Below are 23567 nucleotides of genomic sequence, written 5' to 3' on the forward strand. Positions count from 1 at the left end.
GAGGCCGGGACGCTAAATGGCTTCAAGGTAGAGATAGATAAATTCTTGATGTCGCGAGGAATTAAGGGCTATGGGGAGAATGCTGGTAGGTGGAGTTGAAATGCCCATCAGCCATGATTGAATGGCGGAGTGGACTCGATGGGCCGAATGGCCTTACTTCCACTCCTATGTCTTATGGTCTTATTCACTTTCTGAGATCAGTCACTCTCTCAGTGAGACTGACTTTACGATCAATGCTGAGTCTCCTTCCTTCCCCATCAGCCCAAAATCCAGGCGTGTTTCCAAGAATTTCCTCATTCCCCCTTCAAACACCTCAGGAGTCTGCGATCAAAAGTCTCGCACACTGATCTGTGCTGAGATTTTTATTACAAGTTATTTAGATCCCAAATAACAACAAAAAATAGAATACATATTTTAATTTACAATCTTTTACATTTAGTAAGACAAGTGCCAACAATGAACGTGATGCTTTAAAAGGTAACTATGGAGAAGCTATTGTGAACTTGGGGTGGGTTGAGAGAGGCGGCCATTTTGTAAAAATGGGTCACCTGAAAAAAGTTTGAAAAACACTCCTCTAGACCATTAAGCATCACTTGTATGTTTTACTTTACTGTGGACGATCAACATCAAAGAGAAAAAGGGAATAGTTTCTGACTTGCATAATGTGTTACTTCTGTTAACTGCAAACTACTCAGTTTTAAATTATTATTAAACAGTTGAAAAAAGTTGACAATTATAAATAATAATAATTATAATCACTTATTGTCACAAGTAGGCTTCAATGAAATTACTGTGAAAAGCTCCTAGTCGCCACATTCCGGCACCTGTTCGGGGAGGCTGGTACGGGAATTGAACCCACACAGCTGGCATTGTTCTGCATTAAAGCTAGCTATTTAGCCCACTGTGCTAAACCAGTCACTCTGAGTAATATCTGAGTAAAACAATGAAAAATTCAAAGTCATTGAATACCATGCAAATGCAACAGACTATTGAAAATCCTTTCTTCACCGTTTCTTTCTTCTTCAAAAGAAGATTTAAAAAGTCTATGGAAAAGGGGAACTAGAAATCATCTAAATCAGTGGAAAGCATCTCAGTTGTCACACATGGAAGAATCTGATAACAGGTTCCAGCATTAAATTATATCATGGCTGGTCTGTATCTTAAATCTATCGGCGTATCCAACCTGGAGAGAGAGAGTGTGTGTGTGAGAAAGAGAGAGAGAGAGAACACTTATAGCTCCTTCTTCATTGAGTGCCCAGGACCTAATTCTCCTTACCCGAGTTTCTAGAAATCATCCACTCAGGCAGGATCCAATCACCACCTGTTACCAGGCAGAATACGGCCCTTTGACAAATTCCTTGCCACCAGCCAACCAATCGAACAGAGTCCAACCCCATCTATTGGGTGCCACCCAGTCTGAGATCAGCTGTTTGAAGGCTAGCACCATATACTCTGTTGTAAAGTTTTGAATTCCTCATTCCCTCTGAGGCTTGACTTAAAGATACATGTCCATCAATCATTCATGGATCAAAATGATAACAACAAAACAATAAGAAAGGGGAAATAAGGGAATCAATACGAAAGACACTTACACAATAATATATTCCATAAAGTGTACTGAAAATGCAATTTTTACTGTTATTTTCATAATCTGCAATGAAATTCCATACTGAAAAGATTCTGGCTAATGGAAGTGATTTATCTGTCATAAAAGCTGAAATATTGCTCACATTTCAGCCATTTCTATTGACTATTTTATTAGCCTACCTGTTGGGATCAATAACATGTGTCCTCTGATGAAGCGAAAGTGGTTTGATCTGATACTGATGGACCTGGCATGTTTTAGGCTGTAGGCGAGGGGTAATGTAGGCTTGTAGTGTTCCATGCTGTCCTTCTATGGAACGAATCTGGAGAAAGAAGAGCAAATTTACACTCTGGAAAGGCAGACTACAGTCTCCAGCCTTTGACATTACAAAGTTGGAACCACTTAATGGTGATCCTCACGAGGACTACAAATTGATCCTCAAGTCTCAACATTTTTAAGAAAGCAGAAAATAAATAGAAAATCTGGTTTTGTGACTTCCAGTACAATTATGTCTCTAAGTGGCTTATCAACAATTGTTCCAGTAGCTCTTTTGGAGAAAACGGACCTGGTAAAAGTCTGTTTTTTTCAGTTATACAGCCGGTTACATAACTTTAAATATGCAATAAATGCAATATTCCAAGAATGGCTGTCTCATTTCCATTTTCAAGACTCATTAAAGAGACTAAGGAGTGCAAGAAGAAAGATTTGCATTTATAGGGGCCTTTCACAACTTTAGGATCTCCTCAACCAAAGAAGTATTTTTGAAGTGTAATCACTGTTGTCATGTAGTAAAAGCAGCAGCTAGTTTGTATGTAGAAATGGTAATGACTAAATAATCTGTTGTAATGTCGCTGGGGGGAGGAAAATATTGGCTAGGACGGAGGCGTGAACTCCTGTGTTCTTCTTTGAGTAGCGTCAAAGAATCATTTATGGGGGGGACGTCCGGTAGAGCTCTGTAGAGGGCAAACATGCACGGGGCAGCTCCCGCTAAAGGACTAAACTTTCTGGGGTTTTTTTGTGTTTTGTTTGTTTAGTCCCGGGGGTATTTTTATTCTTGTTTTTTTAAACAAAGAAAGGACCCACGCAGCGCTCCCCGAAGGTACGAACAGGAGGAAAAAAGCCGCAAGGAACCGGACCGACGGTAAGCTGAGGCCCATGGGAGAAATAAGTGTGCGAGAGGAGCCAGAATTTTTTTTAAAAAAAGGTGCAGGAGGAACCAGAGCCGGAGGCTCAGAAGCGGCCGAGGAGAGTCGCGCCCCTGAGCAGAACTAGCGTCTAAAAGTGCAAGCCAAAAGGGGATGCACTTGGCCAAAAAAAAGGGCTGAATTCAACAAGGAGAAATCAGCACGTTATTCCTGGCCAAACTCTGGGTAACATTTGAGGGGAAAGAGCTGTTTTTAACACCCCAGCGGCAGCTGATGAGTTTGTTAAAGCGAACATGCTGGGGGAGGAGCACACGCAACCGCAATGAAAGACATGGGGACGGAACAGGAAGGGAAAACCAGAACAAAGAGAGGAGGACATTCCGCAAACAAGGACAATGGACTCATGAACTGTGCCCATGTGTTATGCCTTGTGCGGGACTGTGCTGTCTTGTTTCAGAGCTTGTCTCCTCTCTCAATGCAATGCGGGGGGGGGGGGGGGGGGGGAGTGGAGCGAGGGAAATTAGGGTGAGGAAATCAAACAGGAGGGCGAGACAAGGGCCAGTAGAGGAAAGGTTAAACAGGGCCAGAACGGGGCGAATACTGGGAGGAGGGCCGCCGTACTAGAAAGGAGGGCTAGCACGGGAGGGCAGGGAGGAAGGAGGGCCGCTGCACTCCTCTCAGGGGAGGGGGAGCGCCTGGCACAAGGAGGGGCAGAAAGGGGGAGGGGGAGAATGCAGAGGGACAACAAAGGGACAGGGGCTGGGGGGGAGAGGAGTTTGGGGGAGAACGCAGAACAAAAGAGATGCAAAGAGAAGAGCGAGATAGTGAAGCAGTACAGACAGGCCTCGGTGGGCATGGAGCAGGGTGAGGAACCAAGAGGGCGCCGCAAACAACCACTCAAGAGCGCATCAGGGTGGAGGGAGACCCCGGAGAGCAGGGGGCGCACCCGTGTGGCGTACACACAGCTGGTGGCCACATTGGGTGCCCCCTGAGCAAAGGGAAACCCCTGAGCGCTGGGGCCCAACCCCATGCTGAGAGCGGCGACCCTGGCCATTATGGACGGCTCCCTAGCAAAGGGAAACCCCGGAGTGCAGGGGCGCGTCCACCAGTTAAGTATGGGTGATCCCATAGGGCCGGGGGGGTTCAGAAACCCCCCCACCAGGATTGTTACCTGGAATGTAAGGGGACTCAACAGCTCAGTGAAAAGATCCAGAGTGTTCACCCACCTAAGAAGCCTAAAAGCAGACCTAATCTACCTACAAGAGACGCACATGAGGGAGAAGGATCGACTGCTGGTAAGGAAGGGCTGGGTGGGACAGACGTACCATTCATGCTACGGGACGAGGACTGGGGGGGGGGGGGGGGGGGTTGCAATATTAATTAGCAAAAGGACAAGGTTTACGCGAACCAAGACAGTTATGGACCCAGGGGGAAGGTACGTCATGGTCACCGGCGTCCTGGAAGGGGCACCTGTCATACTGGTAAATGTGTACACTCCCAACTGGGACGACTCAAAATTCATAAAGAAGATCATGGCGGAAATCCCCGACCTTGACACACACCCATTGATTATGGGGGACGACTTTAATTGCATGCTGGACCCACTGACCAACCGATCAAACCCCAGAACGGGGAAAACATCTGGCATGGCTCGGGAGCTAGGGGCCTTCATGGAACAGATGGGGGCGGTGGACCCATGGAGGTTCCTGCACCCGGGAGAAAAGGAGTTCTCGTTCTTTTCGCAGGTGCACAAAGTATACACCCGTATCGACTTCGTTGCAGTGGGGAAAACGGTGCTTCCAGGGATCACAGGAACGGACTACTCTGCAATCGTTATCTCCGACCACGCTCCGCATTATATGGATCTGAGGTTGGAGACAGGCCGGGCCCAGCGCCCCACATGGAGGCTGGACACGGACCTCCTGGCCGACAAGGCTTTCTGCCAAAAAATATCACAGGCCATAGGCGATTACGTTAGTCTCATCCTCCACATTTTGGGAGAAACTGAAGGCCGTGATCAGAGGAGATATCATAGCCTACAGGGAAGTAGAGATAGGGAAGAGAGGGTGGCCAGGCAACAGCTATAGGACTCCATTCTGGATGTCGACAGAAAGTACTCCGAGGCCCCGACCGTGTGGTGATATGCATCACTATAGATACACAAGGGGTTAATGGAAGTACACATAGACTAGCTAGACACTAGAAGGAGCACCAGAGACATGACACACAGACACTCAACCAATAGGTCAGTAAGATAGGACACGACCAATGGGCATTCACGATACACACACTCACACACACAGAGGTGACACTACCACAGGGGGGCATTACACCAACCCATATATAAAGGACACAGCACACATGATCTTTCTCTTTCCAGTGGAGACACTCAGTAAGTACAGACACAGGGTTGATTCAACATCACATCCACCACGTGGATTGTAGCAGACTGGTTCGTCAGTCTGAGTAGCGATAGAAGGATTAACAGTCGAGGCGAATCCGAGTAGGAGAATTGTAAATAGTTTAATAAACGTGTTGAAGTTATCTCCATGTCTGAACCTTCCTTTGTCAGAGTGAACATCAAGAAAGCAGCTTTTGCTAAGCCAAGAGCATAACAAGACAGACCGTAGAGCTGCTGGCAGAGAGGAAAAAGCTGCAAATGGACTTTAACCTGCTATCCACTAAGAAAGCAGTGTATCAACTCTGCCAGACACGGAGGACCTTCTATGAACACGGAGACAAGGTGGGCCACCTATTGGCTCATCAGCTGAGAAAGCAGGCAGCCACAAGGGAAATAGCGCAGGTACAGGATAGCAGAGGCAGACTGGTAACAGAACCAAAGGCGGTCAATCGGGCATTCGAGACCTATCGGAGGCTGTACAACTCAGAGCCCCCCGACGGGGATGCGGTAATGAAACAGTTCCTAGACAGACTGGAACTACCAGTGGTGGAGGAAGACAGACGGGGGGAGCTGGAAGCACCAATAGACCTGGGAGAAATCATGGAGAGCATCAGTTCCATACAGGCGGGGAAGGCACCGCTACCAGATGGATTCCCGGCAGACTGCTACAACAAATTCGCACCAGTCCTGGCCCCACACCTAAAGGACATGTCCGCGGACTCACAGGCAGGGCACAGGCCACAATCTCACTCATACCCAAAAAAGATAAAGACCTGCCGGAATGTGGATCATACAGACCCATTTCAGTGCTGAACGTGGATGTGAAAATACTTGTAAAGGTCCTGGCCAAAGGCTGGGGGGCTGCGTACCAGAGGTGGTCGCAGAAGACCAAACGGGCTTTGTCAAGGGTAGGCAGCTCACAGCGAACATCAGGAGGCTGCTGAATGTGATAATGACCCCCCCCCCCCGGGGAGAGAACACCAGAGGTGATCATCTCCCTGGACGCAGAAAAGGCCTTTGACAGTCGAATGGAGCTACCTCCTCGAGGTTCTGGAATGGTTTGGACTTGGAGCGGGATACACCGTCTGGGTGAGGGTTCTGTACAACGCTCCCAAAGCGAGTGTCCGAACTAACACCACCAGCTCTGACTACTTCCAGCTACAGAGAGGAACAAGACAGGGCTGCCCCCTGTCCCCACTCTTGATCGCACTAGCGATCAAACCCCCAGCGATAGCCCTGCGAGACGCAAAAAGCTGGAAGGGAATCCGGAGAGGAGACAGAGAGCACAGAATCTCACTCTATGCAGATGACCTGCTCCTCTATTTCTCAAAGCCACAGGAGGGACTGAAGACATTACTGCAAATACTGAAAGAGTTTAGAACCTTCTCTGGCTACAAACTTAACCTGGGCAAAAGCGAGACATTCCCAGTGAACCCAAAAGGGGGAGGGACAGACTAAAGGAGCTTCTGTTCAAAACGGCCCAGAACAGATTCCATTACCTGGGGATCCAAACAGCCAGAGACTGGACACAGATCCACAAGTGGAACCTGACCAGCCTGGTGGAGGAAGTAAGAAAAGATCTTCAACGGTGGGGCTCACTCCCACTCTCCCTGGCAGGAAGAGTGCAGGCGATCAAGTTGAACGTACTGCCAAGGTTCCTCTTCCCGTTTAGATCCATCCTGATCTTCATCCCCAAGGCCTTTTTCCAAAACATAGACAGGCTAATCATGGCGTTTGTGTGTGTGTGTGTGTGGAGGGGGGGGGGGGGGGGGGGGGGGGGGGAGAAAGAACCCGAGAATTCCCAAACCAACACTGCAAAGAGGGAAAGTCAGAGGGGGCCTGGCTCTACCGAACCTACAATACTACCACTGGGCAGCGACGGCAGAAAAAGTGAGGGGATGGGGACAAGAACCTGACACAGATTGGGTACAAATGGAGGAGGCATCCTGTAAAGAAACAATCCCCCGGGCCCTGGCCACAGCAGCAATCCCATCCTCCACAAGAAGGTACACAACAAGCCCAGTGGTAGTGGCCACGCTGAGAACATGGGCCCAGTTGAGACAGCACTTCAGGATAACCAAAATGTCTCTTATGGCCCCCATCTGCAGCAATCACAGATTCTCCCCAACCATGCTAGATACCACCTTCAAAAGATGGAGGCGGGACGGGGGCTCACTGACTGTTGGGGACTTCTACGTAGGGCGCAGACTGGTGACACTGGACAAACTGACGAGGAAGTGGAAACTAGCAAGAGGACAGGGATTGAGACACCTCCAAATAAAACACTTCCTCCGCAAAGCGACAGTAGGGTACCCCGGGGCCCCAGAAAGCTCACTACAAGAGGACCTGATCGGCACAAGCAGCGAGAAGTGGGGGCTATGTGGGAAAATATACGGGCAGCTACTGGACAGAGCCCGAACACCACTGGACGGGATCAGACAAAAATGGGAAGACGAACTGGGAGCAGAGGTAGGATGGGGACTCTGGAGCGAAGCACTGAGCAGGGTGAGCTCCACCTCCTTCTGCACAAGGCTAAGCCTAATGCAGCTCAAAGTGGTGCTCAGAGCGCAACTGACTAGAACCCGAATGAGCAGGTTCTTCCCGGAGGTGGAGGACTAATGTGAACGGTGCCAGAGGGTACCGGCCAACCACACCCACATGTTTTGGGCTTGCCCCAAGCTTGCTGGGTTCTGGACAGCCTTCCCCGAGGCAATGTCCAAGGTTGTGGGGTGAGGCTGAAGCCATTCCCAATAGTGGCAATCTTCGGTGTATCGGAGCAGCAAGAGCTACACATGGGGAAGTGGGCCAACGCCTTTGCTTTCGCTTCCCTAATCGCACGCCGGAGAATGTTGATCAGCTGGCGTTCGGCAGCACCACCCAAAGCTGCAGACTGGATCGCTGACCTCTCGGAATTTCTCCACCTGGAGAAGATTACGTACGCCACCCGAAGGTCAGAGGAAGGCTTCCTGGATACTTGGGGCAGTTCGTCGGCCTGTTCTAAAACCTGTTCGAGGCCAGCAACAAGGAGTAGGCCACCACAAGAGAAGAGGAAGGGTGCTGAAGTCAATGGAGGGGGGGGGGGGGGGGGGGGCGGGGGGAGGAGGAGGAAGGGGGGGTATTATAGCGCGATCCAGAGGGTAGCAAATTGTACGTAGTTAGTCAAATGAAGGACAAAACAAACCTCTGTAAAATAAAGCAAATTGGCTTGGGCAAGGAAAAGGAAAGTGTATATAAGCAACAACAGTTTATAAATATGAGAAAAGCCAATAAAAAGATATTTAAAAAAAGAATAATTTATGTCCAACTGCTGCACGGTAGCACAGTGGTTAGCACTGTTGCTTCACAGCTCCAGGGTCCCAGGTTCGATTCCCGACTTGGGTCACTGTCTGTGCGGAGTCTGCATGTTCTCCTCACGTCTGCGTGGGTTTCCTCCGGGTGCTCCGATTTCCTCCCACAGTCCAAAGATGTGCAGGTTAGATGGATTGGCCATGCTAAATTGCCCTTGGTGTCCAAAAATGTTAGCTGTGGTTACTGGGTTACGGGAATAGGGTGCAGGTGAGGGTTCAAGTAGGGTGCTCTTTCCAAGGGCTGGTGCAGTCTCGATGGGCTGAATGGCCTCCTTCTGCACTGTAAATTATCAGATTATATGAGATAGCTGATGCTTAAAGTCTCATCTGAAACCAAGTATGTTCCCAAATATGGCATAAATTATGTAAAAAGCTGAAAATCAGCAATAAAATAAAAATCTCTGGAAATTAACAGTAGGTGTGCCAAAAGAGAAAAGGAACAGGCACAGACCCAGTCTAGTTTCTCGTGAGCATTATTTTTAAAGCTAGCTGTAACTCAAATTTGAAAGAGAACGTAGATAGAAAGAGAGGAAGCCATTTAGCCCCTTGATCATTTTTCACCATTCAATTAGATCATGACTAATCTGAGATCTGCTTCCATATACCCTTTTGCCGATATCCTTTTGTACCTTTGGTTAACAAATCTCAAGATTTGAATTGAACAATTAATCCAGCTCAATTTCCATCTGTGGAACAGATTTCCACATTTCTATCACCTACCTGTGTAGAAGTGTCTCCTAATTTCAAGCCTAAAGTCTGGTTCTAATTTTTAGACTATGCCTCCCAGTCTTAGACTCTTCAGCCTACAGAAATTGTTTATCTCTATATCACCTATCTGTTCCCCTGGATAGCTTGTAAACTTTAATCAAGTCCTCCCTAAATTCCAGGGAATCAACCCTAGTTTGTGTAATCTTCCCTCGCATGCTCTTTTTAGTTTTCCTTTACCTGTTGCCACTAAAGTGCATATCCTAACTGTTGCTCACTTCCTTTTTAGCAATAAACTGTTAGTTTTCTCTCTCAGCTTTCCTCCCAACAAACTGGCACCATTTACTAGTTTAAAGTCTTGGCATCTACCCTATTCATCCTTTTTGACAGGATTTTGGTCCCAACCCTTCCCAAAGGGACAGTTCGGTTTAAGTCCCGTGAAATGGAACCCCCTTTCTCATGCCACTCCTTCAACCATATCGTCACCTCCCTCGTCTGCTTATCCATTTGACAATTTGCACATAGTTCTGGTAATAATAGATTATAATCCTCCTCTTTAATTTAGGGCATAGATCCCAGTACACTCAAACATGACCTTTTGCTGGTTCCAACATGAATCTCTACGACTGAATCCTCCCATTCAATCTTCAAAATCCACTCAAGGTAGTTTGAAATGTCACTCATTCTGCCATCAGGTAGGCAATATGCCTTATGCGACTCTTGATCCTGCTTATAAAGGATGCTATTTGAGCTTGAAAATTATTGAATCCGCTACAACGACCACATTATGTTTCCCGTCCTCTTCTTCCAATCTTTGGCCAGCCTCCTGCTCCAAGGTGCCATGTTCCGCATTCCGACTGTCCCTCTGACAGTCTTTATTCTTGTTCTTACAGATAGCAAGAACATTGATCCCAGCTACAGACACCAACCCAGTCTTGAACCTGTGCCACTCTATGAGGTGTAACTGATATCTGGAGTCAACTATCAAAATATTTCTCTACCTCCGTGAGATGCTGGCGAGTCTCAATCATTTTGAACCAGAAAGATTCAAGACCGAGATACTAAATGCAGGTGTGGTCATCCAGAACAGGTTTCATTGCCCACAAATTCCACATACAGTACTGCACTCCAGACACAACATGCTTTGCTATATCTTAGTCTAGATAATTTATAATGTATATTCTTTTTAGTTTTGGAGTTATTTTTCTACATAGCTCAACACCATCTTCTCAAGAGCAATTGCTTAAATCTAACCTTTGATCATGACCTAATATATCATTGGTGTCATACTTTGTTTTATAATGCTGCAGTGAAGTGCCTTTGTGCACTTCATTATGTCAAGGCACTTTATAAATATAAATTGTTGTTCTTTAGTGAATCCTTCAGAGGAATGGTCACTAATGGTCACTAAGAGTGACAATGAAAGGAATGTAGACAAAAGATGGGAATTTGTTGAGAGTGGGAATTTGTTGCTATGGGGAAGGCGATGCTGTTTTATACCTCCAATACTGGTGGTATTTCATTTAATCATGAGCTAATAATGCGGAGCAGGCTTAAGGGACAGAATGGCAAAGATCTACTCCTAATTCGTAATAAGTATTTCACATTTTTTTGTCCAATGTTGGAGTGTTTGGTTGAATTTTTGTTGTCTAATTTATTTATGCAATGTGACTAGCAAGATCAGCTATTAATGATTCAATAATTTGGAAATTGATTTAGAAAATAATTCAATCAAGTGGAAAATATTGGATGACGTACAAAAGTCATCTCTCGGGCTTATGGAGAGATGTGAGATATTCAAAAAATGAACAAGTTCAAGATAAACTGTCAAGTAAAATGCTGCAGATGCTGTAAATCGGAAATAAAAACAGAAAACGCCCGATATAATCAGCAGCCCTGTCAGCATCTGTGAAGAGAGACAGGGTAATGTTTCAGTTTGATGACGTTCCATCAGTTCTGAGGAAATATTAATTGTTTCTATCTTCACAGATACTGCTAGATCTGCTGAGTATTTGCAGCATTTGGTAATGTTTTCTGATTGAATTGGCTTTCATAATACTTTAATACAATGCTGAGCTTTAATAAGTCAGTAGTTAGAAAAAACTACCTTTACCAATTCTTAGTACCTTCAGTTCCAATCTGGTGGTATTTGCTTGACATCGATAAGTAGCCAAAAGAAAATTACCATTCTGTTGAGATAAAACAAAGAACAACTGTGAAGATTGTACAAGCATATATGAAAAAGTATGTCATGTATTTATCTAGCTATACTCCTAAATGACTGAACTGTAAGTCAGTTTCCTAGATTGCTCAACTAACTTAGTAAAAAGCCATTGAAAATAGGCACACAACAATATCAGAACTGATGCATAAGCATTCACTGGCATGAGTGGAAGACCCCAGTATTTCCGACATCCTGCAACTCTGGTATGCAAGTGGAGACTGTGGGCCCTATTTGCAGTTAAATGGATCTTCTGCATGGGAAGTATTTCATGCCTTCCAGCTACTGAACAAAAGGGTCACTGGCTTGAGATCTGGGAGTTGAATCTGATTGCATTTGGAAATTTAAAGTTTTGACTTTCCAAATCCACAATAAAACCCAGACAATACTTTTCACTATACCTCGGTACAAGTGACAATAAATCTAAATCCAAATAAAATCTAAATCTAATCTAAATAAAAACAGTGACGCATGCACAACAGCAATATTTCTGTGAAGGTGTTACAGTTGGGCATTTTTCATTTCTTCATTCAAGATTTTAACCAACTTTCATAACCTCATATTGAGGAACTGGCTCTGGAAAATGCTTGTTCTTTTCTTAAAACCATAGACGTTTCTAACAGAAGAGGCTACTCAGCCTACTGTTTCCGTGTCAACTCCGTAACTACAACAATCTAAAGCGATTCCCACTGACCATGCTCTCCTCACAGTCCACCAAGTTACCTCTGCTTCAAATATTTGTCAATTTTCCCTGAAACAATACCTGCTTTCTGCCTCAAAGACCTTCTGTTGGAGCAATCCACACGCAACAACCATCCGTGAAAAGAAATGTCTACTAACCTTTGTTCTCATTCACCAACTGATAATTAACAACCCTTGCTACTGACCCGATAACACAATATATAGCCTATGTCCAAAGACTCTGTAGCAATTTTTTATCATTTTAAAAGCCTTTGCTAAATCTCCCCCTAAGCTTCTCTACTCTGGTGGAAACACTATTAGTGTCTCATGTTCATCCTTATAACTATATTTTGTAGTTTTTGGCATAATCCTGAAGGTATGCTTTAAAGATCTCTTTAGCTTTTATATCCTTTGTATAATAGTGAGTCAAAAACTGCACGGGCCTGGAAATTCCTCATAACCAATGTTTTAGATAAACTTCTTTACTTTAGTATATATTTTCATATGACTCAAGATGCTACTGGCCCTTTTTGTGGCTTTATCTAGCATTTGCACTTATAGGGAATTAAGATACTTGAGCCACTCAATGCTATCCATACAGTTGTGTCTCTCCAGGTACCATTTTTGGGTGAGCGGCTCACAATCCAGACTTGGATATGCACTATATGCATCCTACTTTGACCAGATGCAGGTGAATACATCTCTCCGAATGTGGGCCACCCACCGGAGGAAGGACAGGATAACTGACCGAGACACTGGGCCTGGCTTAGTCCAGCACCACCACAAGAATAAAAACATGAAAGAACTGGCCCGTTCCTGTGCAAGACATGGCACCTAAAAATGTTCTCCATCGAATTTGAGCTACCTGCCCTCCTGAGTAAGATTCTGGAAACATGGCAACCAGCTCTCCAACTCGGCTGGGAACCTCTCCAGGCTTAGCAGGGCTCCTCGCCGATTCCCCCTCGTCCTCATAGGAACGCCTCAGGATGGAAGATGAGCATAGAACAGGACCTCAACTGTGTGGAGGCGAGCTTCCACCAAAGACACTGCTCTCTCTGTCGCAAGAACCTCCTCATATGCCACCACTGCCTCCATAAAGACACCTCGCAACTCCTGAAACTGGGTTTTGATGTCCCGCATCGCGGAGCCAAGTCACTCAGACGGATTAACTTTGTTCATAGCAATCATCATCATCTACCGGTGTACACCGCACCATCAGGGCAGGAATTGTCCCAAAAGCAGTTGCGCCACCAAAGACAAGGCCCCAGCCCCAAATCCTTCCAGCTCCCGCAAATCAATGAGGGTTAAAGCCTTTCATCTCAACCCAATAATGCTGAAACATTGACCAATAAATCGTGGCACGTTACATTAACCATGCAGACCAAGAAAAGACAAGAAAAATGTGGACAAGGATAAAAGTAAAGATTGAAAGATGAGCAGAGCCAGAGCTCGCTATAATGCAACCGCTCCTGCGCTCACATCACGCGATCCCCAGGAACTGGATCTTTGATCAAAATGGGAAAACTACCACCACTTGGTTCCTTTTAAACGTCCCACTTTCTAGCACAAACCACCACGACCATTCAGCCACAATCATTGATGCAAAATACAGAGAGAAATAAATAGCATATAATCAGGACCTAACAACTGCATTCAATGCGAATAAGAAAACAAACTCTTGAGTATTCTAATTTACTATTAGCTTCAATTCGCCACCCCCCCCCCCCCCCACACCACCACCAAATATAGTAACTTTTCAATAAATCATATGTACTTCTTACCTCTGCATCACACCCACTGAAGCTGACCACTGCTGAATTTTTGTCCACATCCAGCAGATCTATTGGGACATCACTCTGTGCATAGAAACAAATAAACATGGCAAAACTATCAAGCTCAGTGTCCAATAATCAAAATGAATTTTAGCTTTACACTTAAATAAATACAGAAACAAAAATGTCTTTCATATTTTTCTCTGCAACATGTCATTGTCCTAAACAACTGCTTTTACCTGCAGTAGTACATTGTCAATAGCTGTCTGTACTTCCACGGTGAGACTGTAGCTTGCGTCATCATGATTCAGCGTAAACTTATCATTCACACTAAACACAGGCACTGCTGAAACTGTACCACTCGATTGTGCTGACTGCTGGTACTTCTCACGCTCCTGAAGCACCTTCATCTGTAACTGCTCCAACTCTACCCTAGTGAAGAAGCAAATCCCATAGTGAACTTCATACATTGTGCCAAAGAATACGGTATGGAGTAATGAACACTTCTACTGAAAGTTACAATGGATTCGGTTACCTGATTATCAGTTACAAATACTCCAGTTTATTAGTTACCATCTGACTCAAAAAGTTAGCTATACTTGAGAAAGCAATGGCTAGGAAGTCAAACAAAAGCCAGATTGGCAGCTTAAGGCAAGAAGATCTTCAAAACATTAAGCATTGGGGCATAAATATTGTCATATTTCAGAACACAAGGAAGAACAATTGCTACCGTGCAATGTATCCTTTAAAGTGACCCTAAATGGTTATGTCAAAAACGAAAGAACTTCCAGAACTCAATTAGTGACTTAGGATATTAACATCTTAATAAATAAAGTTGGAAAATTACCATAACAATATTAATAATAATAAATAAACAAATGAATAAAAATCCCATTTTAAAGTGTTCCTGAAAAGAAAATGTTATTAAAAGACCTGGCCCGGGATTCTCCCCTACCCGTCGGGGCGGGGGGTCCCGGCGTGCCGGAGTGGAGAGAACCACTCCGGCTTCGGAGTGGGGCTAGGCCTGCGCCAGAGTGGCTCCCGCTCCGCCGACCGGCGCCAACGGCCTTTGACGCCCCGCCAACCGGCGTCAGGGCTGGCCGAAAGGCCTTCGCCGGTCGGCATGAGTCCGCGCATGCGCCGGAGCGTTAGCGGCCGCTGACATCACCCCGGCGCATGCACGGTGCAGGGGGTCTCTTCCGCCTCCGCCATGGTGGAGGCCGTGGCGGCGGCGGAAGAAAAAGAGTGCCCCCACGGCACAGGCCCACCACCGATCGGTGGGACCCGATCGTGGGCCAGGCCACCGTGGGGGCACTCCCCGGGGTCAGATCGCCCTGCCCAGGACCCCGGGGCCTGCTCCCGCCGGCACCAGAGTGGTTTAAACCACGTCGGCGGGAGAGGCCTTACAGCGGCGGGACTTCGGCCCATCGCGGGCCGGAGAATCGCCGCGGGGGTCCCGCCGACCGGCACAGCGCGGCGTGATTCCCGCCCCCGCCGATTGCCGGGTGGAGAATTCTGGCCACGGGGGTCGGAGAATTTCGCCCCTGATCATTCAACTCGTGTGCAAATGGAAGTCCAGAGGATAGATACCCAACTGGAACATTCCCAACAGTTCATCGTAGTTAATATCAGTTTATTACATGCTGCTGTTAACCCAAGCAGAGATAGCCAAGACAAGTTTTAATAAAGGTATTGTAAATTATAAAAGGGTTTCGCTTGGACAGTCAATGACAAGGGGTTATTAATCTGAAACTGCAACAAAGATAAATTAGGAATAAAACACTGATCACAATTTTTTTGGGAACATGGAATTATTTGCCTTAGCCACATCTCTTAAGGGAAAATTGGATAAATATTTCAAGCAGAAATCTATGGGATTTCCTTGCGCAAATATAATGGGCTGAATGGCTACCAATGCTATCAAATTTTGATGTTTCACGTGGAGGTGGTAAAATTCAGCAATACTGCATAAATGTCTCCAATTCTACATGGGTGGGTAACTGAGGCTCTATAGTACACAAATGGTTTAACAATAACCTGCCATTTCATTCCCAATTACAAATTCAATTTCAATTATGAAAGGCGTTTATCGAAACCACGTTCAACACCACACAATGCTGGTTTACAGCTTGAAAGCCCCACACGTTGGGCGCGATTTAATTAATTGGGAACATCCCATAGTGAGTACATGAAGCATGTTTAGCTAACCGTTTCCAGGCGCCCACAGGCCGCACAATGCACCGTTTTGAACACCGAGAAGCTCCACTTGCTAGAACTCCCAAGTGTAGCAGGAAATGGCGTCCCGATCTCTGAGGCACCCGAAGTGCCCCCTCAACACCCATGCAGGGCACCCCTGGCCCGATCGTGCACAAACAATGCCATCTTGGCACCCTGGTCGTGCCTGTCCCAGCTGGCAGTGCCACCTGGGCTCCTTTGCAGTGTCAGGCTGGCACTGCCAGGGTTCCCAGGTGGCACTGCCAGGGCACCACTCTGCCATAAAGGCATGCAGCTGGGTGCCTTCGAGCCCCTGGGAGACCCCAAGTGCCCTCTCATCTGGCCCCCGTTTATGGACACCAGTGCTGAATGGCACACACCCGAGATCTCCTGAGGTGAAGAGGATTGATCCCAAAGCCTCAAGTACTTCGGGAATCTGCACATTAAAGTGAGACTAGCCATCTTTCTGTCTTATGGATGTTGCAAGGAAAGATTAAGAGTTACTTCGAGAGTTCTGTATTCTTTGGGGATTTATTGGTGTTGATAGTTGTTAAGATGTTTACTGTGGGTTTATAAAGTGTTAACTGGTTTCATAAATAAACAGTGTTTTAATTTAAAAGTACTGTAGACTTCTGTTGCATCACTTCTGCAGAGTAGGGCCGTGTGCTCCCCATAACCACAATCTATTCAAAGTTGTGGGTCAGGTGAACACCATGATATACTTTGGGGTTCTCTAAGCCCTGGCCCATAACAGTTTCCATTTTGATCATTACCTACGGATTCCTGTTGGAAAACACACAAATATATCAAGTTGCAAAATGGCCAGGCTCAGTGGCCAAGGATTCCTTGGTCACGTAACTTACAGATTATACAATGAGGGGCTTCCATCCCTCAGCGGGCTCATTAATTCATTGCCATAAAAACTGGCCCAGGTAGGAACCGTACTGCATAGTAGTCCTGGCTGGGACTGTTGAACATAAATACTTTCCTCAGGTAAATAAACCATTGTTTGACTCTCCTTTTCAGACACCTCGATTACAAAAATACTGAATAGTTAAAATATTCTTTCTTCGAGCAACAAGCACATCATCTCTAAACACTACGCCAGCATTTCAGACCTGATATTCATGACTTTATTCTGCATCTCCTGGTTTATCTTCAGATCGTCAGAAGGCCCTGCCTCTCTCTGAATTGGTTCTGTTGTTAGACCCATCACCCATCCTAAAAAACAAACATACAAGAAGCAAATACCAACACAACAGACATCAGCCATTAAAACAACTTTCCTGGTGTAAATATACATAATCATTGGAAAGATCACTTAAGCATAGATTTATCGAACTAAATCAGCCGCTGATAACATTTTTAGGTTTCAGTTCAAAATATAAAATCAATTATTTTTTGTAAATGTGTTCAGCAGGTAGTTGCTACAGTACGACTAAAAATAACAGATTTCCAAGAGTCAATTTCCACAGGTGTTAGTTGAACCTATTTCTTTCAGTCAATTTTACCTTTCAGTTTGATCAAATAAAGACATACTGATGCATTGAACTGTTTGAAAAAGAAGCATCACAAAGCAGATGTTGCGCATTACTTGAGGATGAATTTAGCCCACCAAGCTTCTCCTAAGGTTTCCTCATCCCAGCCTGAACTCACATTTTTCTAATGTATCCCTTCATGCCCTCTCCAAAACCATCTTGTCCTCGAGACCCACAACTCCCACTCTATTCTTACTAAACTGCTAACCACTCAACTTCCTTTTCTGGTCATCACGCTAACTGATATTATAAATTATTCCAACATCCTAAAGTTGGCTTTCATCACCTGTTCCTCAAAAAACAGTTCCTCTGAATTTATAAATTTACATTGCATACCCAACCTCACATGCCTTGGATGTGTGATCGCTTCCCAAATCCATGCCAGAACATGTCCAAACAGATTTCTGAGAGATTTGCCACCTCTCAGCCCAGCTCTGCAGCTTATCTATGTCCCTCTGTAACCTGCAACATCCTTCCACACTGTCTACAACTCCACCGACTTTAGTGTCGTCTGCAAATTTACTCACCCAACCTTCTGTGCCCTCCTCTAGGTCATTTATAAAAATGACAAACAGCAACGGCCCCAGAACAGATCCTTGTGGTACACCACTCGTAACTGAACTCCATTCTGAACATCTGCCATCAACCACCACCCTCTGTCTTCTTTCAACTAGCCAATTTCTGATCCACATCTCTAAATCACCCTCAATCCCCAGCCTCCGTATTTTCTGCAATAGACGACCGTGGGGAACCTTATCAAACGCTTTACTGAAATCCATATACACCACATCAACTGCTCTACCCTCGTCTACCTGTTCAGTCACCTTCTCAAAGAACTCGATAAGGTTTGTGAGGCATGACCTACCCTTCACAAAACCATGCTGACTATCCCATATCATATTATTCCTATCTAGATGATTATAAATCGTATCTCTTATAATCCTCTCCAAGACTTTACCCATAACAGACGTGAGGCTCACCGGCCTATAGTTACCGGGGTTATCTCTACTCCCCTTCTTGAACAAAGGGACCACATTTGCTACCCTCCAGTCCTCTGGCACTATTCCTGTAGCCAATGATGACATAAAAATCAAAGCCAAAGGCTCAGCAATCTCTTCCCTGGCTTCCCAGAGAATCCTAGGATAAATCCCATCAGGCCCCGGGGACTTATCTATTTTCACCTTGTCCAGAATTGCCAACACTTCTTCCCTACGCACCTCAATGCCATCTATTCTAATAGCTTGGGTCTCAGCATTCTCTTCCACAACATTATCTTTTTCCTGAGTGAATACTGGCAAAAAGTATTCATTTAGTATCTCACTTATCTCCTCAGCCTCCACACACAACTTCCCACCACTGTCCTTGACTGGCCCTACTCTTACCCTAGTCATTCTTTTATTCCTGACATACCTATAGAAAGCTTTTGGGTTTTCCTTGATCCTACCTGCCAAAGACTTCTCATGTCCCCTCCTTGCTCGTCTTAGCTCTCTCTTTATATCCTTCCTCGCTTCCTTGTAATTATCAAGCGCCCCAACTGAAACTTCACGCCTCATCTTCACATAGGCCTCCTTCTTCCTCTTAACAAGAGATTCCACTTCTTTGGTAAACCACGGTTCCCTTGCTCTACCCTTTCCTCCCTGCCTGACTGGTACGTACTTATCAAGAACACGCAATAGCTGTTCCTTGAACAAGCTCCACATATCCAGTGTGCCCAACCCTTGCAGCCTACTTCTCCAACCTACACATCCTAAGTCATGTCTAATGGCATTATAATTGCCCTTCTCCCAGCTATAACTCTTGCCCTGCGGGGTATACTTATCCCTTTTCATCACTAACGTAAAGGTCACCGAATTGTGGTCACTGTTTCCAAAGTGCTCACCTACCTCCAGATCTAACACCTTGCCTGGTTCATTACCCAAAACCAAATCCAATGTGGCCTCGCCTCTTGTTGGCCTGTCAACATATTGTGTCAGGAAATCCTCCTGCACACATTGTACAAAGAACGACCCATCTAATGTACTCGAACTATATCTTTTCCAGTTAAAATTTGGAAAGTTAAAGTCTCCCATAACAACTACCCTGTTACTTTCGCTCTTTTCCAGAATCATCTTCGCCATCCTTTCCTCTACATCCCTAGAACTATTAGGTGGCCTATAGAAAACTCCCAACAGGGTGACCTCTCCTTTCCTATTTCTAACCTCAGCCCATACTACCTCGGAAGAAGAGTCCCCATCTAGCATCCTTTCCGCCACCGTAATACCGTCCTTGACTAGCAGTGCCACACCTCCCCCTCTTTTGCCCCCTTCTCTGAGCTTACTAAAACACCTAAACCCCGGAACCTGCAACAACCATTCCTGTCCCTGCTCTATCCATGTCTCTGAAATGGCCACAACATCGAAGTCCCAGGTACCAACCCATGCTGCCAGTTCCCCTACCTTATTTCGTATACTTCTGGCATTGAAGTAGACACACTTCAAACCACCTACCTGAACACTGGCACCCTCCTGCGAAGTCAAATCTGTGCTCCTGACCTCTATACTCTCAATTTCCCGTATCCCAAAACTACAATCCAGGTTCCCATGCCCCTGCTGAATTAGTTTAAACCCCCCCAAAGAGCACTAACAAATCTCCCCCCCCAGGATATTGGTGCCCCTCAGGTTCAGATGTAGACCATCCTGTCTATAGAGGTCCCACCTTCCCCAGAAAGAGCCCCAGTTATCCAGAAATCTGAATCCCTCCCGCCTGCACCATCCCTGTAGCCACGTGTTTAATTGCTCTCTCTCCCTATTCCTCGTCTCACTATCACGTGGCACGGGCAACAACCCAGAGATAACAACTCTGTTTGTTCTCGCTCTGAGCTTCCATCCTAGCTCCCTAAAGGCATGCCTGACATCCTTGTCCCCTTTCCTACCTATGTCGTTAGTGCCAATGTGGACTACGACTTGGGGCTGCTCCCCCTCCCCCTTAAGGACCCGGAAAACACGATCCGAGACATCACGTCTCATTTGACAAAACCAACCATAGAATCCTCCTATTACATATCTCCAACATTTTTAAGCTAAGTTGATATTATCCTTGCCAGATTCCAAACTTTCCAATTCAGTTGTAGCTTTAGAATATCCTGCAATGATTTCTCTTTCTCAACTACAGCATTATTGCTGGTGTTTCCCAAGAGTTCATCCTTGGCCCATTCCTGCTTCTCATCTGTATTCCACCCCTTGGTGACATCATCCAAAAGGCAGGAAGTCAGGTTTCACATGTAAACTAGATCTACCTCACTGATCCCATTCTACCACATAAGACATAGGAGCAGAATTAGGCCATTCGGCCCATCGAGTCTGCTCCGCCATTCAATCATGGCTGATATTTTCTCACCCCCTAACCCCTGATCCCCTTATTAATCAAGAACCTATCGATCTCTGTCTTAAAGACACTCAGTGAATTGGCCTCTACAGCCTTCTGGGGCAAAGAGTTCCACAGATTCACCACCCTCTGGCTGAAGAAATTCCTCCTTATCTCTGTTTTAAGGATCATCCATTTACTCTGAGATGGTGGCCTCTGGTTCTAGTTTTTCCTACAAGTGGAAACATCCTCTCCACGTCCACTCTATCCAGGCCTCGCAGAACCTTGTAAGTTTCAATAAGATCCCCTCTCATCCTTCTAAACTCCAATTAGTACAGACCCTGAGTCCTCAAACATTCCTCATACAACAAGTTCTTCATTCCAGGGATCATTCTTGTGAACCTCCTCTGGACCCTTTCCAAGGCCAGCACATTCTTCCTTAGATATGGGGCGCAAAACTGCTCATAATACTCCAAATGGGGTCTGACCAGAGTCTTATACAGCCTCAGAAGTACATCCCTGGTCTTGTATTCTAACCCTCTTTACATGAATGCTAACATTGCATTTTCCTTCTTAAATGCCAACTGAACCTGTACATTAACCTTAAGAGAATCGTGAACCATGAGTCTCAAGTCCCTTTTGTGCTTCTGCTTTCCGAAGCATTTCCCCATTCAGAAAATAGTCTATGCCTAAATTCTCCCTTCCAAAGTGCATAACCTCACACTTTTCCACATTGTATTTCATTTGCCACTTCATTGTGCACTCTCCTAGCTTGTCCAAGTCCTTCTGCTGCCCCCTTGCTTCCTCAATGCTACCTGTCCCTCTACAGATCTTTGAATCATCTGCAAACTTAGCAACAGTCCCTTCAGTACCTTCTTCCAGATCATTAATGTATATTGTAAAAGGTTGTGGTCCCAGCATAGATCCCTGAGGCACACCACTAGTCACCGGCTGCCATCCTGAAAAAGACCACTTTATCCCCACTCTCTGCCTTCTGCCAATCTTCTATCCATGCCAGGATCTTACCCTGAACACCATGAGCTCTTATCTTATTGAACAGTCTCCTATGCGGCATCTTGTCAAAGGCCTTCTGGAAATCTAAATAAATCACGTCTACTGGTTCTCCTTTGTCTAACTTCCTTGTTACCTCCTCAAAGAACTCTGACAGATTTTTCAGACAAGACCTCCCTTTGACAAAGCCGTGCTGACTCAGTCCTATTTTACCATGCACTTCCAAGTACTTCGCAATCTCATCTTTAATAACAGACTATAAAATCTTACTAATGACCAAAGTCAGGCTAACCGGCCTATAATTTCCCATCTTCTGCCTCCCTCCATTCTTAAACAGTGGTGTTACATTAGCCACCTTCCAGTCCTCTGGGACCCTTCCTGCCTCCAATGATTCCTGAAAGAACATCACTAATGCCTCCACAATTTCCTTAGCTATCTCTTTTAGGACCCTGGGGTGCAGTTCATTCGGTCCAGGTGACTTATCCACCTTCAGACCTTTCAGTTTCCCCAGAACCTTCTCCTTAGTAATGGTCTCTGCCTCCCTCCATTCTGCCTCCTGGTTCTCCTGGAGCTCTGGCAACCCACTGGTGTCTTCCAACGTGAAGTAACTATTCAGTTCGTCTGTCATTTCTTTCTTTCCTAATATTACGTCTCCAGCCACATTTTCTCGTTGTCCAATGTCTATTTTTGCCTCTCTCTTACCTTTTATACATTGAAAAAAATCTCTTCCTCTTTTCCTTTGTACTAGCTAGCTTGCACTCATACTTCATCTTCTCCCCTCTTATTGCTTTTTTTGGTTGTCCTCTGCTCGCTTTTAAAGGCTTCCCAATCTTCTGGTTTCCCACTAATCCTCGCCACTTTGTATGTTTTTACTTTAGCCTTTATGCTGTCCTTGACATCGCTCGTCTGTCATGGATGCCTTGTCATCCCCTTAGCATGTTTCCTCCTCCTTGGGCTGAATTTCTGTTGTGCCTCCCTAGTAACCCCCAAAAACTCCTGCCATTGCTGTTCCACTTTCTTCTCTGCTAGGCTCCTTTCCCAATCAACTTTGGCCAGCACCTCCCTCATGTCTTTGTAGTTACTCTTATTAATTGTAATACCGTTACATCTGATTGCAGCTTCTCCCTCTCAAACTGCTGGGTAAATTCTATCATATTGTGGTCACTGCTCCCTAAGGGTTCCTTCACCTTAAGTTCCCTAATCAAGTCTGCCTCATTACACATCACCAAATCCAGGATTCCCTGTTCCCCAGAAGGCTCTGTCACAAGCTGCTCCAAAAAACCATCTCTTAGACATTCCACACATTCTATTTCTTGGGATCCACTACCAACCTGATTTTCCCAGTCCACCTGCATATTGAAGTCCCCCATGATTATTGTAATATTGCCTTGTTTACATGCCTTTTCTATCTCCTGATTTATTCTCTGCCCCACATCCTGACTACTGCTAGGGGCCTGTACATAACTCCCATCAGGGTCTTTTGACCTTTGCGATTCCTCAACTCTACCCACAGAGATTCTATGCCTTCTGATCCTATATCGCTCCTTGCTGTCGATTTAACTTCATTCCTTACTAATAATGCAACCCCGTCCCCTTTGCCCACCT

At 45.6% G+C, this 23567-nt stretch overlaps 1 protein-coding gene across 3 annotated transcripts in view; it reads right to left on the reverse strand.

The window, feature by feature from the left end:
• bbs7 (Bardet-Biedl syndrome 7) overlaps positions 1–23567 on the reverse strand; it is a 71117-nt gene that overhangs the window by 11126 nt on the left and 36424 nt on the right. For all 3 annotated transcript variants that reach the window (XM_038792358.1, XM_038792359.1, XM_038792360.1), the window contains 5 exons: positions 17190–17292; positions 14097–14289; positions 13867–13941; positions 11310–11372; positions 1768–1907 (listed from right to left, as the gene is read on the reverse strand). In XM_038792358.1, the coding sequence (XP_038648286.1) occupies positions 1768–1907; positions 11310–11372; positions 13867–13941; positions 14097–14289; positions 17190–17292 (574 nt within the window). The remainder of the gene's footprint in view (positions 1–1767; positions 1908–11309; positions 11373–13866; positions 13942–14096; positions 14290–17189; positions 17293–23567) is intronic.

Source organism: Scyliorhinus canicula, chromosome 3, assembly GCF_902713615.1.
Source record: "Scyliorhinus canicula chromosome 3, sScyCan1.1, whole genome shotgun sequence".
Taxonomy (NCBI): Eukaryota; Metazoa; Chordata; class Chondrichthyes; order Carcharhiniformes; family Scyliorhinidae; genus Scyliorhinus; species Scyliorhinus canicula.